Below are 25,051 nucleotides of genomic sequence, written 5' to 3'. Positions count from 1 at the left end.
GAGTGCCTGGTTGTGGGAGGGAGGGTGGGTGGTCCCGCTCGAGGGCAGGGGGGAGTGGCTTGCCCACTGTTGTGGGTACTGACTGTTTGGTCGGCCCCAGAGCCGAACAAAGCAGTCATGCACACTCCCCCTTTTTCTCTATGTAGGCTGCTGCATGCAGCCTACATAGAGAAAATGGCCCGGCTGGGGCGCTCTCCACTGCGCCTCACTAATCACAACGCTGTCATTGCAGTCAGTTTTCATACTGACATTGTCTGTCAGTATGAAAACTGAAACAATTCTACAGCCGTTTCACCCAGAATGCTGGCAACCTTGCAAAATGAGCACTGTATATTGTGTCTGCTATTCTCAATACTTTGCCGCTGTGTGTTTTTTTACACTACTAATACTTTCTGTGTAGAACTTGGCGTACAAAGACCTCACCTCCATTCCTGCACAGCTCCTCTGCCTACCAGCTATTTTCGCCCGTCCATGGTTAAACGTTTCTGTGAGTGCTGTCACCGGTTAAGGGCGGTGCTGTGTAAACTGTTAAACATTAGTGAGGGCGGTGCTGTATTGAAGATCTGTGGTTATATTGATAAGCAGCAACCTACGTTATATTATCATACAAAATCTCTATATTGATGTAATTGCTACACTTTCCCAAATGCTTTATTAACATTCTTGCTTTCTGAAATGTCCTTGAAAATGCACCATTTGGCCGCTCTTTTTTCAAACATTTCCTGAACCCCCCTTCTTACGTTCGGGCTCGTTCGCTACGCTCGCTCGCCACAGGGCGATGCCCGCAACTTTTACACCACACCACTTTCAAATGTCACCAGCCGCCACTGCCCATGTCATTATTAGGGAGGTCACTAAAGCAGCTTTGCTTAGCAAGACATGCTCACAGAAAAGGCTTGTTAGGGGGTTAAGATAAGGAAGAAATAACCCTTTCAGTAGTCAGTTATCACTGCTTTCCTTAAACAAATATTTGCTCTATACACATGCCCAGGTCCTTGACACTTAATAAACCTCGAATAGGACAGCTGTGGAAGAGACACTAAAGTAACAAAGCATCTTACCTTCAGTTACGTAGATGTTGACCAGGCCGAGACAGGCAATCCATAAACACCAATGCATAGCACAGACACCCCGGTTTGAAGTTCAGACTGTCCAAAGTCTTCCTTTTCCAGTTAAACCTGAAGAATATCAGCCCACCTGGTGAGTCGGAAACAGAGTACAGTGCACCAAGTGCCCACTTCCTCTCCTTTTGCTTTCAAAAAGAATGTCCCATCAGGTATAATAGATCTGTGGTTACGTAATGTTTCAAGAAAAATATGGCGAAGTAGAATATTGAGTCCACCAGCCTCGAGTTTCCACACAGCCTTATCAGATGGAGAAGACACAAAACAGTTTTTAGGTAGAATCCGCTTAATCATTGAGTTTGTGCAGTCAGGTTTATGAAGGAGACACTTTGGTTGATCAATCCTCAGAACCAACTTCTACATCTCTGGCTGTGCTGCTCACGCAGGCTGGTTCATTTGACTTCCTGGAGTAGGGCTACCATGGATAGAGATCTACAAGGAAGAGAAACAGAAGACATGTCAAAGGGAAAGTTAATACGGGTGTAAAATGCCAGGTACCCAAGCTATGAACGAGAGCTCTGCCTTTTCAAGTGGACTCATTATACATTATGTCCTTTAAGTTATGTAGAAGACGAGATTAAACAAACTTAATTAACAGATTTATTTTAATCAGTTGTGCACCTTGCCATGTGTGGAACACAGATCTTGGTTTATGCACTCAAAAGATATTTGTGCCTAAAGCAAAAATGATGCCCCCACAGATGGAGTGGAAAATGGAACGGATGATGTACTATATTGCGGACACCATGCAGGAAGCTGAGCTTGGGTGTTCAGGTAAAAAGCACAAGCGTTCTCTTTCCTCACATTGAGTACCTTGTGTCTTATCACTAGGCCTGGGAGTAATTTTTAATTATCCAAATTAGAGAGAGGGGTCCTCCTCACCAAAGAGACAGGACACCAAAAACGACACTACTGTCAAAAACAAGAGCCCTTTGGGTTCTTTTTAAGCATCCATCAACACAATCCTATCCTTCATAAACACCACTTACACGCATAGACTATTCAGCTTGCCAACACCAAGTAGAAACCAAGACAACAATATAAAAAATATACAGTATTTTTTATTATTCACAATCCTAGTAGGATTCAATTCCTAAAAGCATTTTGAAAAACGTTAAATAAACATACACTTTAATTATCACAATTCACATAGTCACATTGATTTAAAATATTTCATAAAAATAATAATCTGGGAGCAAATATCAAGACAATGGAGACATTAAAGACTTTTAAAGTCAAACCGTCAAACCAAGTCCATATCCTTTGCAGTAGATAGCCAAGGTTGATCACTTGATCGTGTTACTATTCTAATCAAAACCCGGCAGGACTTGGGTGCTCAATCGACACAGAGCGACGCGTTTCGGTGGTCTGATATGGTTCACCTCCTGGCGTGCTCCAACTCCATTTTGTGCAGTAGAATGAAAGCAAGCCCCTTGCGCCACCCGTACGTTACTTTTCCCATGTTAAAAATAACGCAAAAGTTGCACTAGAGGCTTGTAAATAAGCCCCTCAGTCACAGAGAGAGAGGGAGTAATGGCAGAGGCAAATCAATATTAAATCCTATTTTGAATAGCTGGGCTTCAACACACAATGGATCTGTGCAATGGAGAGAGATGGTAAGGATGGTCGGGGTGAGACTGTGCAGCACCTTTGGCAGTGTAAAGGTAGCAGGTACGTCAGATGCATGGAGTTTCATTAGCAAATTAATGAGTGAGATGCTCATGAAGACAGAGAGAAAGGGGACAAAGAGAGGGAATTATAATGAACAGGAAGTATAAATGGGAGAACCAAATGACAGACAGTAGTTCAAGAACATAAGATGTGAAGAGTGAGCAGAGGCCGGCTCACGTTGAAAGAAGGGGGAGAAAACACCAGGTGTAAGTTGAAGCAGGTTCCAGTTCAGAGGTGAAGTAGGTGTAGAAAATACGACCACGAGTAGATCGGAAAGTTTACTCTGCACTTGACCAAAGCCTGAACTAATGGTGCAAGAGTCACGGAGAGGACTTATTAAAACAGAGGATATACCGTCTTGTATGCCATAGCTGCAGTGGTCATTTACTTCTGGATTCTAACGAAGGGCACGAGTGAAGTTTGGCCCACTTTATATCGATTGCTTAAGTTCAGATGGCAATTAGAAGATAATTTCCAAAGATACAGTGGGGGGACGTATTGACACCTTCAATTGCGGGGCCATGAAAGAATAAGCAGCCACCGCAGGCAGAGGAGACGATAGCTTCCCTCACATATATCAATGCTCTATTATTTCGGGGAGGACGCATCTACGCCCATTTCCCTTAGACTGTGGGGCCTAATGTGAAAGAAAAAAGGCAGCTACCGCTACACAAGGAGGAGATAGTTTCCCCTACATAAATAGATGTTTTCTTCCTTCGGATTGTGTTGGGAGACACTGAACTATAAAATATAAGCCTGAAGAAGGTGGTGAACCATATCAGACCACCAAAAGGCGTCGCTCTGTGTCGATTGAGCACCCACGTCCTGCAGAGTTTTGATTAGAATAGTAACACGATCAAGTGATCAACCTTGGCTATCAACTGCAAAGGATGTGGACTTGGTTTGCCGGTTTGACTTTAAAAGTCTTTAATGTCTCCATGGTCTTGATATTTGCTCCCAGATTATTATTTTTACGAAATATTTTAAATCAATGTGACTATTAAAGCGTATGCTTTAACGTTTTTCAAAGAAAAAATGCTTTTAGGAATTGAATCCTACTAGGAGTGTGAATAATAAAATATACTGTATATTTTTTTATTGTTGTTTTGGTTTCTACTTGGTGTTGGCAAGCTGAATAATCTATGCGTATAAGTGGTGTATATGAAGGATAGGATTGTGTTGATGGATGCTTAAAAAGAACCCAAAGGGATCTTGTTTTTGACAGTAGTGTAATTTTAATTATGCCAGAGTGATTTTGATTATTCCTCGTTACTCTTGGATGTGGAATTGCCGATGATAACTTGATTACGTCTGCTCGAGGAATTAAGAGAAATTTGGAGGGAAACATTTTACTGCAAAAGCCCATTTACCAGGCCTGCTCATGCTGCTGTTTATGTTCTTTTGCATTTAGTGCTATGTTTTAACACAATATACATTGAATCCATTCTGGACCCAAGGGTCCATTTGGCACTAAGAAACATAGCGCTAAATGCCGTGAGTACGTTGCGGAAAATTCTACCCCAAGTGCACTTTTAGGGAGTGTGAGCGGCTGCTTGTGATGCCATTCATGTTCTGTTGCACATAGCACTATTTCTTAACATAAAATGCAACCTCACGTCCATAGTACTAAATGCAGAATCTTTAGATAATTGCGTGTGATTATGCTACATGGAAGTTACCATGTTACGCCCACCCCTTCTTGTAACAGATCCACAACTGACCAAACAACCACATTATATAAATAAGTCAGTACTACACAGCAGAATACGTACTATAAAAAATCTCTCTAATATAAGTAGAGTATGAAGTGATGTGTGAGTCGCCTGCAAGGCACTTACGGAGATTCCAAGGGTGATGGTTGTAGGGCCATATTAACAACCAAAGTATGGGGTTTTCCTAATTAAACAAAACAGGTTTTTTTCCAGAACTACATGCCGTAGAAAACCAATTTCTTGAGTGAAGCAGTGATCATGACTCTGCGCCACTTTTACAGCCAAAACACTAAGGGGCTTATTTACAAGCCCCTTGCGCCACCCGTACAGCACTTTTCCCATGTTAAAAATAACGCAAAATAACGCGGCCCAGACTCGGTGGGCGGCCCTGGGGAACATGATAGCAAAAAGGGACATAGCGCAGCTTTGGGGTTCGCAGCGGCCCCCCACCGTGTCTGTCTGGAAGGAGAACATGGACTGGTGCATGTTCAGGGAAAAGACTGTGTATGTGGCTCGTGGTAAACCCGGGGCTTGGAGCAGAATTTGGGGGCAGTGGAATGTGTATCGTGGAAGTATTTGTGCTCCCCCCCTGGTAGAAACGTCTGATGTAGCCTTGTCCCCCTGATCCTTGATGGTTCCTTACTTATCTGGCACATCTGAGTATAGATTTGATATTCCCGTTTCTCCCCCCCCCCCCCCCCACCTCTTTGTTTCCCTTCTTCTTGACTGCCATCGGGTGGTCGGATATGGAAGTGCCCCTGCTGTGGCCCGACGCCCATCTTATGTTTTCTTGCCTCGCTTTTGTTTTAAGTTGTTATTTATGTTAAAAGGGTGTATCCTGATTTCCTTTATGTGCAGTCTGATCTTCTGTAGGGTGCGGAGCCACGGTGGGCCAGTCATTGTGATTGCACTGTTTGATCTTTTACCTTCTAGCGGCCGGCCCTGGTGGTTGTAGGCCCGTGTTTGTACCCTTCTTTCTGCACAATAAAAAAAAATTTCAAAAAAAAAAATAAAAATAACGCAAAAGTGGCACAAGAGGCTTCTAAATATGCCCCTCAGTCACAGAGAGAGAGGGAGTAGTAGCAGATCCATATTAAATCCTATTTTGAATAGCTGGGTTTCAACACACAATGGATCTGTGCAATGGAGAGAGATGGTAAGGATGGTCGGGGTGAGGCTGTGCAGCACCTTTGACAGTGTAAAGTAGGAGGTACGTCAGATGCATGGAGTTTCATTAGCAAATTAATGAGTGAGATGCTCATGAAGACAGAGAGAAAGGGGACAAAGAGAGGGAATTATAATGAACAGGAAGTATACATGGGAGAAGCAAGTGACAGACAGTAGTTCAAGAACATAAGAAGTGAAGAGTGAGCAGAGGCCGGCTCACGTTGAATGAAGGGGGAGAAAACACCAGGTGTAAGTTGAAGCAGGTTCCAGTTCAGAGGTGGAGTATGTGTGGAGAATATGACCACGAGTAGATCGGAAAGATTACTCTGCACTTGACCAAATGACAAATATGGCAACAAGTGAGAACAGATCAGAGAAACTAGCACCTTGAGACCGTCACATGGCATACAAAAAACAGCTGAGGTGATGGAATGGGGACAGGACTTGGAAAGGAGTCGTAAGTTATTTCCTCAACTCGAGTAAATAGCGTTGTTGAGGAACAGCACCCAGAGTTGGGAATATAACTAAAGCAGGTTCGCGGACAAAGAAAATGCTTACTGCCTCAACAGGGAGGCATGCCTTTCAGCTGAGATAAAGAAGTTGGGACTGTCAGGAGATTGAATGAGTGAATCAGAATCAGATTAAAAGTTGATTGAAGGTGACGAAAATAGGAAATGAGACACGTGTCCCCCTCCCCAGAAATTCCCAATACATGCGTTATCAAACCACTTTCATCTGACTTTACAATGGCAAATATTAATATCGCTCTGGTTCGCAGATTTAGTAAATATATTTGTATATTCAGGGATGGTGATGGTTAAGCAATACGGAGAGTCCAGGTAGAGGCAAGGATGTGAAGGGATAGGCAGCACACAGGGGAGAGGAGGAGACAAGAAAAAACATGCACTCTCACAGAGAGCTAAAAGCAAAAGAAAACAGTAGTTTCCTGAATAAACAGGGGAAGGACACAAATCATAATGGTAATGAAGAAATGCTCCTGAAGCGGGACAAACAAAAAAAAGGGAGGAAAGTGAAATACGAAGTAGGGAAATCAGATAGTCAAGAAAGTCAAACAATCAAGAGCAAGACCCAAGCACACTATGATGTATTGGGGACAATAAGGCTTTGACAACATACATGTAGGCTAGATTAAAAATGGAAGTTATAAAAGCAATCGTTATAAGACTTATATTGGCAGGCACTTTTTTTCCCCCTCTTCTGTGACCATTTGGTAAAATCCTCCCTTGACAGGATGCCTGAAAACGCATCAAGGAAGCTGAGAATAATGTGCTAGAAGTTGCCAAATGTTATAGTCCAGAATGCAGTGGGGTTTATTACAACATTGACTGGTCCACTGAACCAGTAGAACACCATGGAATTGGAGCAGAATAGCGAAATGCAATATCAAGTCTTCCTTCTAAATAATACTGGTACACCCTCATAATAGTGATTTGATCACGAGTTGATTAGCGCTCACATTTTTTTAATCAGCAGGGCCATGCCAGTGGGGTGATCTGTGTCCTATAAAAGAGATAAAACAATATAACATCAAGCGCTACAGAACCAATCAGCTGCCATAGGTGCATTCCCTTGACAGGGTTCAACCAAATAAAATTTCTAAACACAAAACCAACAAATGTGAATAATTCATAGATTTCAAGTTAGAAGACTCCCCCTGATGGAGCAAGGTTTCACATCTAAAGAAACTTGCTCGTATGCAATCCTCTCGAATAACCTGTAATACCATAACCAATTTGTCTGTGAGTACTAATTTTGCACTACATTTCATATAACCATATCCAGGGGAAGCTTGTCTATGTGCTGTCTTAATAAGTAACCCGAGTGTCCTAAAAATGGCCGGTAAAATGCGCGAAGTCTTCTGCGCATGCATCTACCACATCACGTGGTGTGACGTTCTTCTGTCGCTTGGGGGGAAATCTTTGCAGCTGCGCAGTAACTTCTAATATATCCGTTTCAAAAGCAACACACTAATGCGCATGATGAGCTGAAACTAACCTTTGCACGTACTACTAAGCTATTAATGCAAAAGATTTATTAAGTAAATGGGGTTAGAGTAGAAGTAAGTGGTATACAGTGAATTAATTTAATTTTTTATTCTAACATGTTTTTCTTTGACTTTATTAATAGTTCGCATTTGGGCCTTGGAGGGTGACTGATGTTCTCAACCTTTGTGGCAACCACGCATGCGCACTACATCTCTGCTCTCAAGTCAATTAAGTCATTTGACAGACTGTCAAAACCCAAACCCAGCAAGGACATGAGAAAGTAAACTCCTGACCCTACAAAAGGAAGACCCAGCAACATTGTACCTTAAATTTATCGATCATAATACGAAATGCTTGTGGGAATAAAGCTTGAGGGGATTAAAATTAAAGGGTGGAGAATTAGACAATAGACTTAAGAAAAATATTGCACTTGGTATGGTGCGATGTCCTCTCCCCATTGCTTGGCCCAATCAAATTACGGGTGAACATGGAATTGAAACATTTGGGGGTGGATCATACACTTGAATTTGGTATAACAAGAGGGAGGTATAGATAGTTAGACACACTTGACACTTGCTGCGGAGATGCTGATGTTGTGCTGAGATGCTGCCCGATTTTGCAGCAACCTGAGTGAAGAATCCTACACTAGGAAAAGTCACGGAACAACCGCGGAGGCACATCCAGGGAAGGGTCCGGACGCACTTGAACCGGAAGAGTAGCACCAGAGAGGGGTGCAACGCTGGTGTTACACTAGAAGAGGTCACTTTTCCTGTTCCGAAACTCTGACACTCTGATGTCGGGGTCCTCACACCATTCTAGGTAAATATAATTGTAGGGTAAATGCTCCGTACTTGCTTTTCTGTCCTTTCTCACCTCAGGTGCTGTCATTGCAAAGAGTTATCAATGCAAACTAATTTAAGCTAATTGTACTATTTTTCTGATGGAGATTTCTGGTCTGTTCATGTGTATTTTGATTTGACTCACGAAATTATTAATTCAGATAAACTTTTAAAACTCCCCTTGAGCCTGTGGTTCTTTAGAATAAATTAAATGCATTATTGGCTTTCCTCCCTATACTACTAGATCATATCGAACGTCCATTTACCAGGAGACAGGAATGGTAAGAATACTGGTATAAAGGTTTCCTAGGGTAAAATAAAATTGATGACCAGTGGATATTTGCCAGCTCATTGTGTGTAAGAATGTATATGGGCCCAAATGAGAGTTGTGTGTATGAATGTGTAGAGCTGGTAATCTTCGCTGCATCACCCATCACATGCAAGAAAAGGTATAATGAGTAAAGGTGTGAAGAGTAGCCCTGCAAGGAAAATGCTTCTTAAATTTCAGGTTAAGTCCACACGCAGGTGCTGTGCAAACTTACTGAAAAGGGGTCCAAGTGAAAAATGTCTTACCAATGCAACCTTTAGCGGAGGCAACAGCACACACCTAAATTACTAATTCAATCAATATTTCTTTATTCGGCAATTCATAAAAAGCCATAAAAGATATTGTTACAGAATTTACAGGTTATAAAATCGTCATATAAAAAACAGTAAATTACAGTAAATTACAGTAAATTCATCACGTTGTTAAAAAGAATAAAAATTTAAAATCATCTCCTTCTTTGACATATATATTTGCAGCATTAGTTGGCCTAAAAGAGTATATAAAAGTAGCATATTTGATCTAGTATAATATAATTATTTCACAGTTTCTTTACCCTAGATTAGGTCTATGCCGTACTATATATTGCAGGAAGTTTGAAACAATATAAACCACCTCTTCCCCCTCAAGTAGCTGTAAATATAATAAAGCAGGGCGGCATGTACGAAGGCCCCTACGCTTTAATAGGGGGATTAAGAGTTTCCTCCGTTGATGCGTGTAGTACTTGCAAAAAAGAATGGTATGAAGAGTTGACTGGGGTGATGTCTCATCACAGGGACATGATGGTAATGTTTTATCCCAGTTATTCTTAAACGGAAAGGTAACGAGGCGGAAAAAGAAGTTCAGTCTAAACCTGACTAGAAGGTACTGTTCATAGGAAGTTATATTATATGTCAGATATGGCTGGATACCAAATGTCGACTGAACTAATAAACAATGTCTAGTTGTTTGTTTCATGACCTCTAAATTGAGTCTAAGCTCATCAAGGTGGTTTTGGCAAAGTTTGTGGAAAGCTTTCCTTGCTATTTGCTGCATCTTGGTCGGGTCTTTATAGTGGTTTTCTAGGCCTAGATCAGTTAGAAAATTTTTAATGTAATTTAGCCACCTTGATCTATGTACGTTATCTAGGGTCCTACAATCTTGGATGATTTGTTGTGTAAAGACTGTGTGTTCGGAAGACCAAATCCTGTGCCATAATAACAGAGGCTGTATTCTCACCAGGTCAGTGACATATGAAAGTCCCAATTCCAAGTGGCAAGCGTAATTGGAGGCTGCCGTAGGTAGGGCTAGTAAATATTTCAAAAAGCCATTTTCAACCACTTGGATAGAATTAGCCGCTACGTGGCCCCATACACCTGCTCCGTATAGGGCGACTGAGAGGCATTTGGCTTTATAAATTTTGATCATCTCAGGGGGGGCTTTTTTCCCTATCTTCCTAGAGAAGTTAGTGAGTGCTGAGGTGGTTCTTGCAAATTGCAATTTCCTTACTTCTACCGCTGGTTTCCAACTGAGTTTTTCGTCCATCATGACGCCAAGATAGGGATATTTGTCCGTTGTTGCTAGTCTTTCGTCATTCAGAAAAATGGACTTAGTTTTATTCTTCCTTTTAACTCCTGCCTTCATGACAAAAGTTTTCCCAACGTTAATTTTGAGGTCAAGGCTTGCCATGAATGAAGCATAACTATTTAAGGCCTTCTGTATTTCATTAGAAGTACGGGCTAGAAGCACAGCATCGTCGGCATACAGGAGGGCCGGGACAGGGCGGTTTGCTACCATTGGGAGATCTTGGGCCCCTTTCAGCATCTCTTTCTCTAAGCCGTTTGTATAAAGGGTAAATAGAAACGGGGCCAGAACACATCCCTGCCTCACGCCCTTCTCCACCCCAAACGGCGCTGTAAGCTCTCCCCCTGTGCCAAACCTTACTCTAGCTGACGCGTCGGCGTAGAGTTCTCTGATGTAAGTTACTGCAGTTTGTTCCAACCCTATGTCTAGTAGGATGGGCCAGAGTTTGGAGTGGCTAACGCAGTCAAAGGCAGATGATAAATCTACGTAGACCATATATAGAGCCCCTTCTTTAATGTTAACATACTTATCAATTAGTAATGATAGATTTAGGGCTTGGTCTACGGTCCCCAATCCTTCTCGAAACCCGTATTGTAGGTCAGATAGAATGTTATTTTTCGCGACCCATTCCTGCAAACCATCAAGTAGTATTCGACCCATCATCTTTCCTGTGGAATCTAAAAGGGAGATGGGACGATAACAGGAGGGTAGGTTGCGGTCTCCCTTCTTAAAGATAGGGACTAATATGGAGCTCTTCCAAGACTCAGGGATGCCAGTAAAAGTCAATGCGTTAAAAACCCTGGTCAGAAAGGGAATCCATAGCTCGGGGTACATTTTGTAGAAGTCTATTGGGACACAGTCAGGGCCGGGTGCCTTGCCTTTTTTACTTGCGTTCAGCGCCCTTTCAACTTGGTCACAAGTAATGGTCATATCAATAGGGAAGGTCGAAGACTGGTGCTCGTGAGAGTCATTTCCTCCAAGGTCTTTTACTGTCGAGTGAGACTTAAAAATTTGAGAAAAGTGCTCTACCCATTGTCTTTCGTCTATAGCAACCTCTATGTTAGGGAGGCTGCCCTTGTCAGTTAAGGATGGTGTTTTTACTACCTTCCAGAAAGTGATATTGTTATTACTAAGGCAACTCTCGTGTAGTTGATCCCAGAGTTGTCGTCTTAGTTCCGTCTTCCGTTCCTTAATGGCGGTGTTATATACTCTCCTTAGAGTAGCTATTTCTGCCCTATCCCTGGGCGTTTTATGTAAGGCGAGTTTTAAATTAGTATGGGCGATGGTACACGAGTGATTGAACCAGCCCTGGCTGCTCTTCTTTGAGCCGTTTTTTTTAACCATTAGGGCATTTTTAATGGTTTGTATCACCAGCCCAAAATTAGCAACAACGTCATGGTTGGGGGTGGTCATGTCCAAGCATTTCATTATGGGTAGATAGGCTTCAGTGATCACGGTAGAAGTTATTTTTCCCGGATCAACTGTGGCCCATTTTAGCGAGTATCCGTTTAATCTTGCTAATTCTAAATTGTTCTGGGTGAGGGCGCTGGAGGTTTTTTTGGTGGGCCCTGTCGAGATTAAAAAGGTTGTACTTATCGGATAATGATCGCTTAGAGCTACCTGATGGGTTTCAAAAGTGAAATCCTTTGATATCAGGCCATTTGTCTGTAAAATGAAATCTATCGTTGAATTGCAACCTCTGCCGTGGAAAGTTGGAGCCAGCATCGGTTTACCATCTGTTAATTTTGATGCAATTCTTAGATCTAAGTTGAAAGTTATTTCATTTAAAAGGCTACCCAACTGTGAATGGGAAAAATGTAGAATGGGGTTTTCGTCCTCATCGATTAATCCGCACAAATGAATGTTTGGGGCAGCACAGATAGACTGGTTAAAATCGCCGCCCCATATGATGGTTACTTCTCGGGTAGACTTTTTTGTTATAGATGTTATTATGGTAAAGATTGAATTAATTTTCCCCATTGCATCCCGATCCGATAGGTTGTTGTAAAAATTAACCAAAAGGAAGTAGTCTCTGGAATTTGGTGTAATACTAAGTAGTTGAAAGTTAGGGTCGAGCGTTATAAGTTTAATATTTTCTAGCTTAATCAGATTTGATAGAAAAATGGTTAAGCCTCCTTTGGCCCTGCCGAACTTGGAATGTTCAGCTGGTGAGAAATAGGTTCTATAGCCTTGAAGGTGGACTTCTGTAGTTAGCCAAGTCTCTTGAAGGCATAATATATTAAAATCTACGATAAAATTAGTCCAAATATCGTTCTCTAGTTTCGAACGTAGACCCGCCACGTTCCAGAATAGAACTGCGATTGTTTGTGTGTTATGAATTTGGGCACTGGTATTTTTAAAATATGTTACAGGTGTCGAGGAAGCCAGACTTGCTGGTCTAGGAGTCTCAGCGTTGTTGTGAGCTGTATGAGGTAGCCCCTCAGAAATTTGACCATTACGTAGAGATAAAGGATAGGGAGGAAGGATGGGTACTTGCCCCTTCCTTATATCATGAAAAAATCCCTGACCATGAACCTCTACAGGGAGTCAATCTATATCCTCAAGTCCTTCGAGGGTCGAAAAACGATTTGATATTGGGATATTATAGTTGAAAGATCTCGGTCTATTACGAGGAGGGGAGTTTGAGTTGACCAGATTGCTAGCTAGGGGCTGGGGGTAAAAATATGTTAAATCATAGGTTTTTATAGAGCTTTGAGTTTGATTTTGTAACCAGCTAGTTATATAAGTAGTTGCCCTATGATCTCTAAAATTGACGATTATTATGTCACCTGATGTTTCCTTTGGCCGTGGGCCTACCCAGATTAGTCGACGGACGTTCAGAATTTCCCCGTTGATATTAGGAGGGAGCGGCCTATGCTGTCTCAGCCAGTGCATCACCTTGTTTTTTAAATCATAGTAGCCCTCCCTTTTCCCTAAGTCCAATGGCGGGACTCCTGTCAAGACTACGACGTAGGGTACTGCTTCTGGGGGTAGATTTATGTGTTTGCAATTTAAATCTTGATTGTGACTGAGAGGGGTGTCAGCAGCTACAATATCCCGTTTCTTACTTGGGTTGGTAGGTTTGGTGTTATCAGTGCTCTGGCTTTGAGCAGTGTCGATATTGTTCTTTGTACCTAGCTGCGAGTGATTTGGAGTTTCCTTAGTAGATGGCTTTATGGATCTTTTTACAGCTAAATTACTTTTATTTGTTGCTCGGGATGAAATAAGGTCAACAGGACTTTTCATTGCTGGGATAGTTGGATGTAATAGTAGTGATTCAAGTTGATCACTATTTGTTTGCGCCAGCTTTGCTAGTGAATCTAATTGTGTAGACAAACCCTTTATTCTTTCTAAGACAGGAAGAACGAGGGATTTTACCAGGGTTTCTAATCGGCCCATCAGTTCGTTGGTGATTACGTCGTGAGTACGAGTATTGCCTAGAGAACTGAGGTCATTGGTGTGTTTTGTGCTCCGAGGATTAATAACCTCTTTTTGAACTTTTTTGCTCTGGTTGACGTTTTTTGAGCATCTCCTCCTTTTCTTTGAGGGAGGAGGGAGGATAGTGGTGATTGATTGTGTAGGCTTAATCTGTTCAGGAATGGTGGCAATAAACCTGAGGGGTGATGCGGTGGATGGTACGCTGTCAGAGGGATCTTTGGAATGTGATTTAAGAGCCAATGATGGTGAGCAAGCGTGAGAGTGAACTAAAGATGTAGACTCGATGATAAGTGAAGCTGTCGTAGAGTCGCTAGACGTATCATGTATTATGGAGGGAACAGAAATTGTTGGATTCGGGGACAATGCGGATCGAATGGGTCCGAGTGAGGAACGCTTATTTTGTATGAGTTCAGCCGAGAGGCGTCTCTCTACTATAGCAATTTCTTGCTCCAGGACAGAGGCAGCCCTGGTAATGAAGCTATCTAGGGTGCCACGCACAGAGCCTCCCAGTGAAGTTCTGTTCCTTGTGCTGGGTGTAGCCATAATGAGTGTTTAGTTATGCTACAGTAAGCTTGGGTTATATCAAACGCTAGTGTGAGTGGGTCAAGCCTGGGAGAGAATAGGTGTTACGCAGTTATCATACAACAAATACAATCTACCATGTCCGTAGGTCAATGGCTACCTCTCGTCTTTTTGGTCCGATCGTCAGGGAGGTGGGCCCGCCCAGCCTCTTCCTGCCCCTGACGGCCACAGACGGCCCGCCCTCTGCCCGGGCTCAGCCCGGCGACGCCCGCGCGCGTCCCGCGACGCGAAGGAAGCGGCGGATTTTAAAGCGCCTCCTGGCGCGGGAAAGGTTGTGGGCGGGTCTCTTGATGCGCAGGCTGCTGGGTAACGTAGTTCGACCCCACTCGGCGGCCGCTGATGGTAGTTGCGGCGGCGGGGGACGAAGGGTGCAGCGGAACAGAATGCGCCAAGCACTGGGCACACAGAGCAGCAAAGGTCAATTCAGGAAACAGCAAACAGGCAACCCGCTCTGCCAAGGAAGCGGCGGATTTTAAAGCGCCTCCTGGCGCGGGAAAGGTTGTGGGCGGGTCTCTTGATGCGCAGGCTGCTGGGTAACGTAGTTCGACCCCACTCGGCGGCCGCTGATGGTAGTTGCGGCGGCGGGGGACGAAGGGTGCAGCGGAACAGAATGCGCCAAGCACTGGGCACACAGAGCAGCAAAGGTCAATTCAGGAAACAGCAAACAGGCAACCCGCTCTGCCAAGGAAGCGGCGGATTTTAAAGCGCCTCCTGGCGCGGGAAAGGTTGTGGGCGGGTCTCTTGATGCGCAGGCTGCTGGGTAACGTAGTTCGACCCCACTCGGCGGCCGCTGATGGTAGTTGCGGCGGCGGGGGACGAAGGGTGCAGCGGAACAGAATGCGCCAAGCACTGGGCACACAGAGCAGCAAAGGTCAATTCAGGAAACAGCAAACAGGCAACCCTAAATTACTAATTATTTTCATCACCTCTCTTTTGACTAGGTCTTCTTATTTTGGGAGATTAACCATGTGGTCCTGACACCCCTTTGTAAGGTCTAGTACATTTAGTACATAGAAAGTGAAACTATTGTAGAGTAGAGAGTATAGTAACCCTCAATGGTCAACGCACATTGGTCTAATGAGAATGGGAAATTTCCTGAGAGACTGGAATCTTTGAAAGGTCAACTGTGCTGGTGCAGAGAAAACGGGGTGCCTATGAAACTGGTAAATAACTAACTCTGCCCCATCCCTACATGCCATGTACAAGCAATTGCCTGTCAAGAAAGCTTCTGCTTACCACCACTGGTCTTTGGTATATATGTGGGTGTGTACGGTTAGAATTAAACAAAACTAATACAAATAATTGCCATTTCATTTCAGTCTATTTTGGAAGCATGATCGCCCGTTTCATTCGACGTTCTGAACACGGAAGGACACATTTAAGTTTCTTTCATTTGAACGAACGCTAAGACACTCTCCCGAGTGACTCACGGCCGCTTCATAAAGACGAGTTCTTGGAACGCGGGGATCGCGGTTACCAGGAGCTGGGAGCTACTTAGCTCCCGCTTACGGACTGGTGCAAAGCCTGCTCCTCCTGACAGAAGGGGGGTGCAGCAGGTACATCTGACGCCACAGGACAACGACTGTGTGTCCAGGCTCCACCATCCTCCACGGCACGCGAGGCGGAAGCGTGCGGATTACCAAGATGAGGTACATTATTCAGCGGAAGCCGTCTACCGGAAGCGCACGGTAGTTAGCATTACTGTGAGAACCTGACATTCAGAGAGGAAGCCGAGCCAGAGTCGAGTTAGGGATCAAGCTTGTCTACAAGAGCCAAAGTACGACTACACGAGTGGAGCCATCAAAAGATCGGACTTGTAAATGACACAGCAAACTACGTGTAAAAAGACATTAAAGCGTTTTCGAATTGTAAATTGATTATTCCATGAACACTTGTTTTTCACTATGTAATACGCTAGCGTAAATCAATACATTGACACCTGTTAAAAATAATAGAAATTAAAAATAAACTTCGACGCCCCTGCTGCTCTGAGTCTGGGCACTGTGTATGTGGCGAATATTGTTTTTCTATGTGGAGCGACATTATTCACTCTTAAACTATATACAAGGGAAGCTTTTATTGTGCACACATCCTAAACCGACTCAAGATGCTTTCAGATTATACACTCAATCAAAATGAGGCACAGTTAAATAAGAAGAATTACGGGACCAACAATTTAAGTGGGGAAGCTGGGATTTGTGCAGTTTGCCCACTGGTAAATACATCCTCTTACCTCCCCTTCACCAACAAAAGACAATTCTACGAGCTCAATTATTTCATGACCTACAATAGTACAATATGTTCAATAAATATACGAATTGCACATTCATATAACACAAACAAAAATCTGAGAAAGCTTCTTAAGCTGTTGTCAAGGTCCTGGTGAGGATATAAAACCCGAGTTTGACATCAGCTGTGCAGCACCTCAACACACGAGCTGTGATCTTAGTCTGTGCAGAATTTCCAGCTCACATTGTCTTTCACTGTGTGATATCAGCTCTTCATCGGGTGACAGTGTGAAAACGGCAGATAATTTGACACTAGGGGAGGGTGGAAAGCGTGGAGTTTTAATCTGCGGAATTCTGCAGAGTTTTTTTTTTGATAAACAAATTTATTGTTTTTTCACACTACAAGCACCAAGCACCAGTGGATAGCACCAATATTGACACTGTACAATAGAAGGATCACAGGTATCACTTTTCAGCCCCACCCTCCAGCAGTAGATACAAACATCTTGTATAGAGAACAGGCTATTACATGGCTCCCAGCCACTTGCCCCCAAACCCTCCGGTATTTCTTAGGACATCCTCGTGCCTCGTACATAGGTTTTTCTTGAGCCGCACACCAATCCACCCCCCTCCCCAATTTCTCCGAACTTGGTGGCGTGGGAAGTTTCCAGGAGGCGGCAATGTCCCTCTTGGCTACAACCATGGCTGTGTTGTAGAGTAACTACTCGTTCCTGGAGCCGTCTAATCCGTCTGTAATCCCGAGAACGGAATGACGTGGGTCATGGGGAACCTCCCACCCCAGGACCTCTGACAGTTCACTTTCGATCTCTCCCCAGAACTGAACCAATCGAGGGTATGCCCACACCATGTGGTAGAAGTCGGCCGGGTCTTGACCGCATCTCGTACATGCGGCAGATGGGGAAAAGCCGGCTCGATATAGGCGTTGCGGGGTCAGGTAGGCCATGTGAATGTAGTATAATTAGATCAAGCAGAGTTTAGCAGATGTGTTGACCATTTTGGGTGACATGCGGGCATCACGCCAGTCCTCCTCCTCCAGAGGACCCACCCACTCCTCCCATTGGCCCCTAAATTGGTCAAGAGAGGTCGGGTGTTGTTGACCAGCGTCTTGTAGATGCGGGAGATGGCCCCCCCTCCCCAGGTTGCCCAGCATGATCTGCGCCTCGGGGGGACTGTACTCGGGGACCCTGGTATCTTCTTGTATATGTACGTGGAGGGTGTGACGCAATGGGAAGTATTTGTAAAATTGTGATGGGTGCAGGGAGTATCTGGATTGGAGGTCCTTAAAGGAGCGCATGTGGCTGCTCGCCCACACATCGCCAAACTGAGAGATCCCAATAAGATCTCACGTTCTGAACCTCTGTAGCCCACTAACCTCCCAGAGCCACATGCCGTGCCATAGAGGGGTGTGTTGAGTGAGTTTGTGTGTCCATTTGGTATGCCGTAGGGCCACCCTCCATGGTACGAGCACAGAGCGCAAGACATCGGGCACGGTGGACGGGATAGATTTCCCGTACATTAGTGATTGGATCTTGGGCAGGCCAAGCTCACTGAGTTCCAGCCTCTAGGCTGGGTCGCAGGGGCGTAACAAAGGCCCCCGCAGCCCCCGCAGTGCGGGGGGGCCCCCGCGCTCCAGGAGCCCCCTCGCAGTCACCTGGCAAGCCTCTTCATGAATTAAATGGCCGGCTAGCGGCTTCTTAATAAAATGGAGCGCACGCAAGCCTCGGTGGGCCCCGCACTCCAGGGGCCCCCCGCCCCCCTCACACTACTCAGAAAGCCACAGAGGGCTCGCGCTCTTAATTAAATGGTTGCAATTGCGCACGCAAGCGGGGGCCCCTAGCCGGGCCTCTGAGCCTTTAGTGCCATAGCGACTTGTCCAGTGACTAGGGGTGGCGACAAGACAACCCGCAGTATAACCGTGCCTTTCTTTTAATAATATTATATTGAAAAAAAGGTGTTTGTGTTATGCGCCAACTCTACACGTGTCATCCTGCGCGATGTGCAAATAGTGAACGGGCCGGGTAACGAAGTGATTTGCTCAAGGTCACACACATACACTAAATGGTGCGCGGGCCCCTGCCGGGCCTCTGACTGAGGATATTTATTAATTCATTAAATTGTGTTGTGTGGGGGGTGCGCATGCTCACGTTGTCTGCGAGGTCTTCAGGGTGGGACAGGGGCTGATGACCAATGCCATTTGAATTTGTTGTCAGACATGCGCATTGCGGAGCGTCCGCAATTAAAAGTGCGCGTGAGACTTGTGAGCCTGAGGTGAGCGAGGCATCCAGGACCCATCCATGCTATGCCTAACACCAGAGACTGAAAAGGATCGTTCTTTGACCTGCCTTTTGTGCTGCCCGCTCGCGCCTGCCTCTGAGTCTGAAGCTCCAGGCCAGCCCTCAGGTCAGGTGAGTGAGTCTGTCCGAGGCAGAAGAGGGGGCCCCCGCGCTCCAGGGGCCCCCTCACTCAGCAAGCCTCTTCTGCTCTTCATTATGAATTAAATGGTTATGGTGCGCACGCCCACCACCCGGCCTCCTATAATAAATTAAATGGTGCGCACGCACGCACGCCTGGGCCCCGGCTGGGCCTTAGAGGCAGTCATAAATTAAATGGTGCGCACGCATGGAAGAGGCTGTTCGAGTACTGCCCCGGCGGTTGTAAGCGCCTCCCAGCACTGCAACTGTGCCCTTGTGTACGTCGTGTGATCTAACGCGTTGGTAAGTATCTAGAAATACATATTCCTGAAAAGCAATCGCCATATGTTTGCATGTAGATCTGTTTAAAACGTAGTTTGTTGGAATTAATTGGGACATAAATGTGAAAACAAATGTAGTTGTTTCAATGACTTAAGAAAGGAGGCAGTTTATTTTAGACATTTCTCACCGCCTGCAGCTCGTAAAAAACGATTGCATTAAATCAGTCACTAGTGTGTACAGAGGGAATGCTGTGCACGTTACTCTGCACCACAGGCACAACTAGAGTCAAATTTCGGGGGGGGGGGGCTACTAAAAATTTCAGAGAGGGGGCTAAGTCTTCTAGCAATAGGTAGCAGGGGCTCTAAGAAGAGGTTAAATACACAACAAAGCCTCATTAACAACTAAATGGTCTTTTAAAGACCTGTGAAGTACTCGGGTGCGGCTGTGCGTGTGCCCGGGAAGCTGTCTCAGATGGGTGACACAGGACAAGGGGGCTGAAGCCCTTTGAGCCCAATGGGCATTGCGCGCCTGCTATGCACTATGATAACATACATACAGGCTTCCTTGCCTGCTGAAGCTTTGCCTGTTTGCATTTCTGCTATTTTTTCAAGTGACAGAGACCGAGTCAGTGGAGTGATATCACGTGTTGTGAAGACCCCTGTGTAACACTTCGGCCTTGTCCCTGTGAAAGACCAATACTATAAGACTGGGACAGAGTCAGCTGTTCAGCCTGGCAAGTAAAATTCTCTGCGCACAACACCCATATCTGGCTATAGAAAACAAGCTAAGACAGCTTGTCTGGAGTCACAGTACAGAGAATAATTCTGACAAATGGGTGCTAACATTTGAATTTGAAAAATAGGGTTTGCTGAGCCACTACACTTTGTTACTAAGATAACAAACATGGTTCCTTGCCTGATGAAGCGTAGCCCGTTTGCATTTCTGCCATTTTGTTCATGGCTCGGGCACATTATATGTTCATTTACTCGCCAAAGTCAGGCCCGTGATCAGCAGCTGCCTGCAGCCAGTGGGGTGCCAGTCCGGTCATGACGTGTTAAACTCACTTAGAAGTTCTGCATTGGCATGGCTGCAGGCGTGACTGCTGGTAGAGGCCCAGGCTGTGACAAGCGTGTGTGTTTACATTCTGGCCACATTAAGTTTGCGATTTGTTTCTCAAACGTACATGGGGGTAATTTTAATAGGTTTCTGACAATTTCGGCTATGTTGTATGGGAGAATATTGCACCGGCCTCAGCCTGTGAGGATAATGGAAAATGGTGCTCAGCCTGTCTGCCTGCAAGTCAGCTGACTGACACTGTGTGACAGGCAGCTGAGATACCTGGATCCCTGTGTAACTTGTCTTGTTCATGTTGAAGGTTCACACATCCTTCCTGTTAGGCCGGGGGTCCCACGTTACATGGACAGAGAGAGGCCCTAGGGTCCTGATGTTCTCCTGATTGATTGCTGGCAGGTAGGGGACCATAGGCTGGCAATGATTTCTGGTGCTTTGCTGCAGTTTTAAAATTTTCTTGGATTTTCTTATTGCTCAAATGGGTATAATTTCAGATATTTATATATTTCCCCCGTCTTCATTGCTTCATTTTGCTTGTGCGAAAGTGTCACTCATAGTCATTGAAATGTCACTCATAATTACACTGAAGTTATGAAAATCTCACACATAGCAATTTTAAACCTTGGCAGCTATGCGTAAGACATCACGTTGCATGCATGTCGCAGTAGAGGTACGCAGTAGGCAGTTGTATGTCCGATGGGAGCTATCGTTCTTTGAGTTAAAAGGCACACGGTTCGCTATGGTGGCTCCGATAGATATGGAGCTGAAAAAGGTAACATGCAATTATATAACTCTATATTTTAATTACAGATTTGAATGGCCGAAAGTACATTCAATCCTAAGTACCAAGACTGTAGCTTTGTTCCAGGCACAAGATCGCTTGTATGTACCTTCATACCGGAACCGAGAAGCGATGCCTGCATATTATAACCGATACTCCAGTTTGCCATACGTAAAACCCAGTGACGAAGGACACAGGCCATATTTTTCGCTAAGCCCCCCCATCATTCAATCAAGAAGCATCTGTTTGTGCCCCACGTGTCTGTATGTATATCCACCCCATGCCCCTCTATTCCCTGTTGTTGTGCCTGAAAGAAGGCACATGACCTAACACTGATGGAGCAATTCATCAGTGACACTCTCAGCTACTCACACTCACGCATGTTGGACAGTGTGGAACTACGCAGTTTTCAGCAGCTATGCCCCTCTGCCTTATAGCTGCGCTGTAACTCTTAAAGGATAGACATGCCTATTTCCTTGCATCTCTGCAACCAACTCTCTGCTTCGGAACAATCAGGGTGTGCAGGTATCACAGACACACTTTACTTTATCTTTGCCCGAAGAGCAGCACTCTGGGTCAAACGTTTCTCTGTTCCCATTCTTGAACAGGAGACCTATTTGGTAGAGTAATTTAACTGAGAAGGAGACCACGTTCCTCGGCTTACAAACAGAACATAATGGGGACTTATACGCAGGGGTTTAAGTGGGCCAGGTCTTGCCGGTGCATAGCACTGGCAGTTCTTATATGCAGGTGCCAAGTCGGGTCCCTAACGGGGTCTCCCTTTTTGCACTCACCATGAACAAAATACATCTTACCTCTGCAGCAGTACCACCCTTTACTGCCTTTAACCCCTTCTGTGCCCATGACGAGCTGGGCTCGTCATGGGCCGCGGTTGCGCTGTGCCCATGACGAGTCCAGCTCGTCATGAACCCCGCCCGCTAATGCAACGGCCGGCACAGGGCGGGGAAAGGGCGTGGCACACAAGGGGTTAATGTAACTTCACAGAGACTCGTTATAGTTCTTTCCCAGTCCTACCATTTCAGAACTGAAGCATTCTGAATATGCTATACTACAAAGGCATGGTTGTTGCTGATTTATCTTATGCAACTAACGACCATTGACAAAGCCAATAGTACTGGCTTGCTGTAAGTGTAATGTTACTTGCTGTATTATATATCTGGATGTAATGACAGAAGTAGCAAAAAACCAGTGGGGCGGCACGCTAAGCATAGATTTTCAGTTTATGTGCTTTTAAGCCAAGCCCTTAATTACATCAGCCACGACCCTTTCAGAGACCCTCCAGTTTTTTAATCCTACTTAAAGCCCTGCTTATATGAGACCCTTTACAGACGTGCCACACGCTGAATCAACGTATGTGCGCAGCCACCCTTTACCTCCCAACTACTTGCTACATGACCCAGCACTTACCTACCCAGACACTCAATGCGCGCTTCACCCAACACACCGACAATGCTGGTGGGGTAATCGCTACTGGATGCATGCCTGCACAGTTCTCTATGTAGCCTGTGCAAGAGCACTTTGAAATACTTGCCATGATTAGGCACATGTTGTTCCTTGCAATGTGCCCATAACCCCCAGGCTTCGCATGCTTTGATTTTTGAGCATACGGGGATAAGTTATCTTCACCTTGAAAGCGACGCTGTTTAGGCTCTGGGGCTTCAGGAGCTAACTGTACTTGACATAGTTCTCATTGTCTAACACGGTTTGCCTGAAAGCAACAATGTGCACTGATGCATGAGATGACGAGCACTGTACATGCCTCTTCCCGGTATCTCCGCGCCTAGATAAATCTCAGTCTGGAGTTCCCACCTTGCCATCCCGCTTTTCCTGTGGCATTTGATCGTCCAGACAGAGTCGTGGATAGCACCACAGCAGCTATCACAGGCTGTTCGAAGGATATTTCAAAAATCAATGTCAGACTCACGGAATCCAACAGAAAAACACATGTAAATGATCGAACAAAATCTTTGTAATTCCCATACCAAGTACAAATCCATCAATCTATCTAACCTACCCTCCCTTTCAGACACATGACTAGTAGGATGACATCTATGATTATAATACCAATTATTTTCAAGGAGAAAAATGAAAGTACATCGAAGGCCAGGCATACACTCTCCCCATCCGCCAAAAAAAGGAACGTAATGGGGAGCCACAGTCAAGGGCCTATAAGTCAAGGGAGCCGCTCGTCTAAAAAGTTTGGAAAACACTGCTTAAGATGTTCCTGGTGCCATCTGCGAATATGATGGCCCTAATTACCCCGTGGGCTGACACATCTAGGTCCATGGAAAAGACATTTTGTGTATAAAGCTTAGCAAAAAAAAAAATTGTAGCAAAGGTGGAGAATGTTTAAACTCTGCATAAGTGTTTCTGTGGTGGTGCACAAACAAAAGAGGAATTAGTTTGACTAAATAGGTTTGATTTATGTATGCTGCTTGCTGTACTTGTTATTGTTTTACCAGTCACTTTGAAATATTTGCACCTCCATGCACAAACCAAAAGGTTATTGGTTGACTAAAGTGGTTTGATTTTTTGTATGCTGCTGCCTGCTGCACTAGTTACTGTTTTGCTAATCACTTTGAAATATTTGAGCCTTCAAAAAGGGAATTGTTAGTTTAAACTGGTTTGATTCTTGTATGGTGCTGTAGCAGTTGCTTTGATATATATGTGCCTTTATGCACACACCAAACAGGGAATTGTGTGACTAACCTGATGTCATTTTTGCATACTGCTGGACTTGTTTTTATTATGCACTTTGAAAGTATTTTCACGTTGATGCAAGAAGTTTATTTTTTTACTAAACGTGCTTGATTTTTGTTTGCCAGACTGGTGATTGCTTTATTATGCACTTTGAAAGTATTTGCACTTTTCTTTTGCTTTACCAACTACTGTTTGTATAGATTGTCATTAGGTACTTGCTGATGTGGTTTGTTTTTATTCTACATGCAGTGTTATTTATGGTGTTGCTTTCACTTGTCTGTAATACGTGTGCCTTAAATCTTGTATTGACTGATACCGCTTGTGTCCTCCGTGTGTACTGACTGGCGCGCTAATACTTCCGGGTCGCGTTCCCGCTATATAAACATTAACACTTTTTAAAGTGCAGAGTGACTACTTCTCTATATTTTGTCTACAGAAAGTGAACAATACGTTAATCATAACAATTCTTCTTGAATGCTGCTAGTTTGTGACCGGTTTAGTTGTTTGCAGCTTAAATAAAAAAAATCTGTGAGGTTCTCAGCATTGTATCTTGAAGTCTGTTACGAAGCTCTGTGGTTATACTGAATAAGCAGCTACCATGTTGTTGTTATATGACATCCCTTTATTAATGTAATAACTGCACTTTCACAATTGCTCTATTAACCTTCTTGCTTCTCAAATGTGCTTGAAAATGCACCATTTACCCACTCTTTTTTCAAAATTTGCTCCGGTGGAGACCCCCCCCCCCGAGCCCCCTTTAATTGCTCAGGCTCACTCGCTCCGCTCGCTCGCCACAGTGCTCTCCCATAGAACATTTACGCCTCACCACTTTCAAATGTCACCAGCCACCACTGATTGTCAGTTGAGTCATAGTTATTCTTCAGCCATAGGCAGTTCCTGAACAATAAGACTGCTCTTTGGCATTATTCTGATTGCTGCCGTTCCTGAGACAATAGGTTCGCTCCTTGGCATTGTTCTGATTGCTGCCTCAGTTTTGACGTTATTGTTACAAATAGTGTAGCCCATATGTTTAGAGGGTTTCCCACTTTCGCATTAGAACTTTGAAAAAGACCATATAGAGGCATTTCATTTAAATGTTGGAGGTTTCA

General features: G+C 44.5%; 1 protein-coding gene across 3 annotated transcripts in view; it reads right to left on the bottom strand.

Annotated features, from left to right (window-relative positions):
• IGSF9 (immunoglobulin superfamily member 9) overlaps positions 1-25,051 on the bottom strand; it is an 808,805-nt gene that overhangs the window by 713,009 nt on the left and 70,745 nt on the right. For all 3 annotated transcript variants that reach the window (XM_085639861.1, XM_085639863.1, XM_085639862.1), the window contains one exon: positions 1,062-1,556. In XM_085639861.1, the coding sequence (XP_085495987.1) occupies positions 1,062-1,119 (58 nt within the window). In that variant the 5' untranslated portion in view covers positions 1,120-1,556. The remainder of the gene's footprint in view (positions 1-1,061; positions 1,557-25,051) is intronic.

The sequence above is a fragment of the Triturus cristatus genome, chromosome 12, assembly GCF_964204655.1.
Source record: "Triturus cristatus chromosome 12, aTriCri1.1, whole genome shotgun sequence".
Taxonomy (NCBI): Eukaryota; Metazoa; Chordata; class Amphibia; order Caudata; family Salamandridae; genus Triturus; species Triturus cristatus.
Note: the sequence above shows the minus strand (reverse complement) of the source record. Positions and strands in the feature narration are given on the sequence as shown.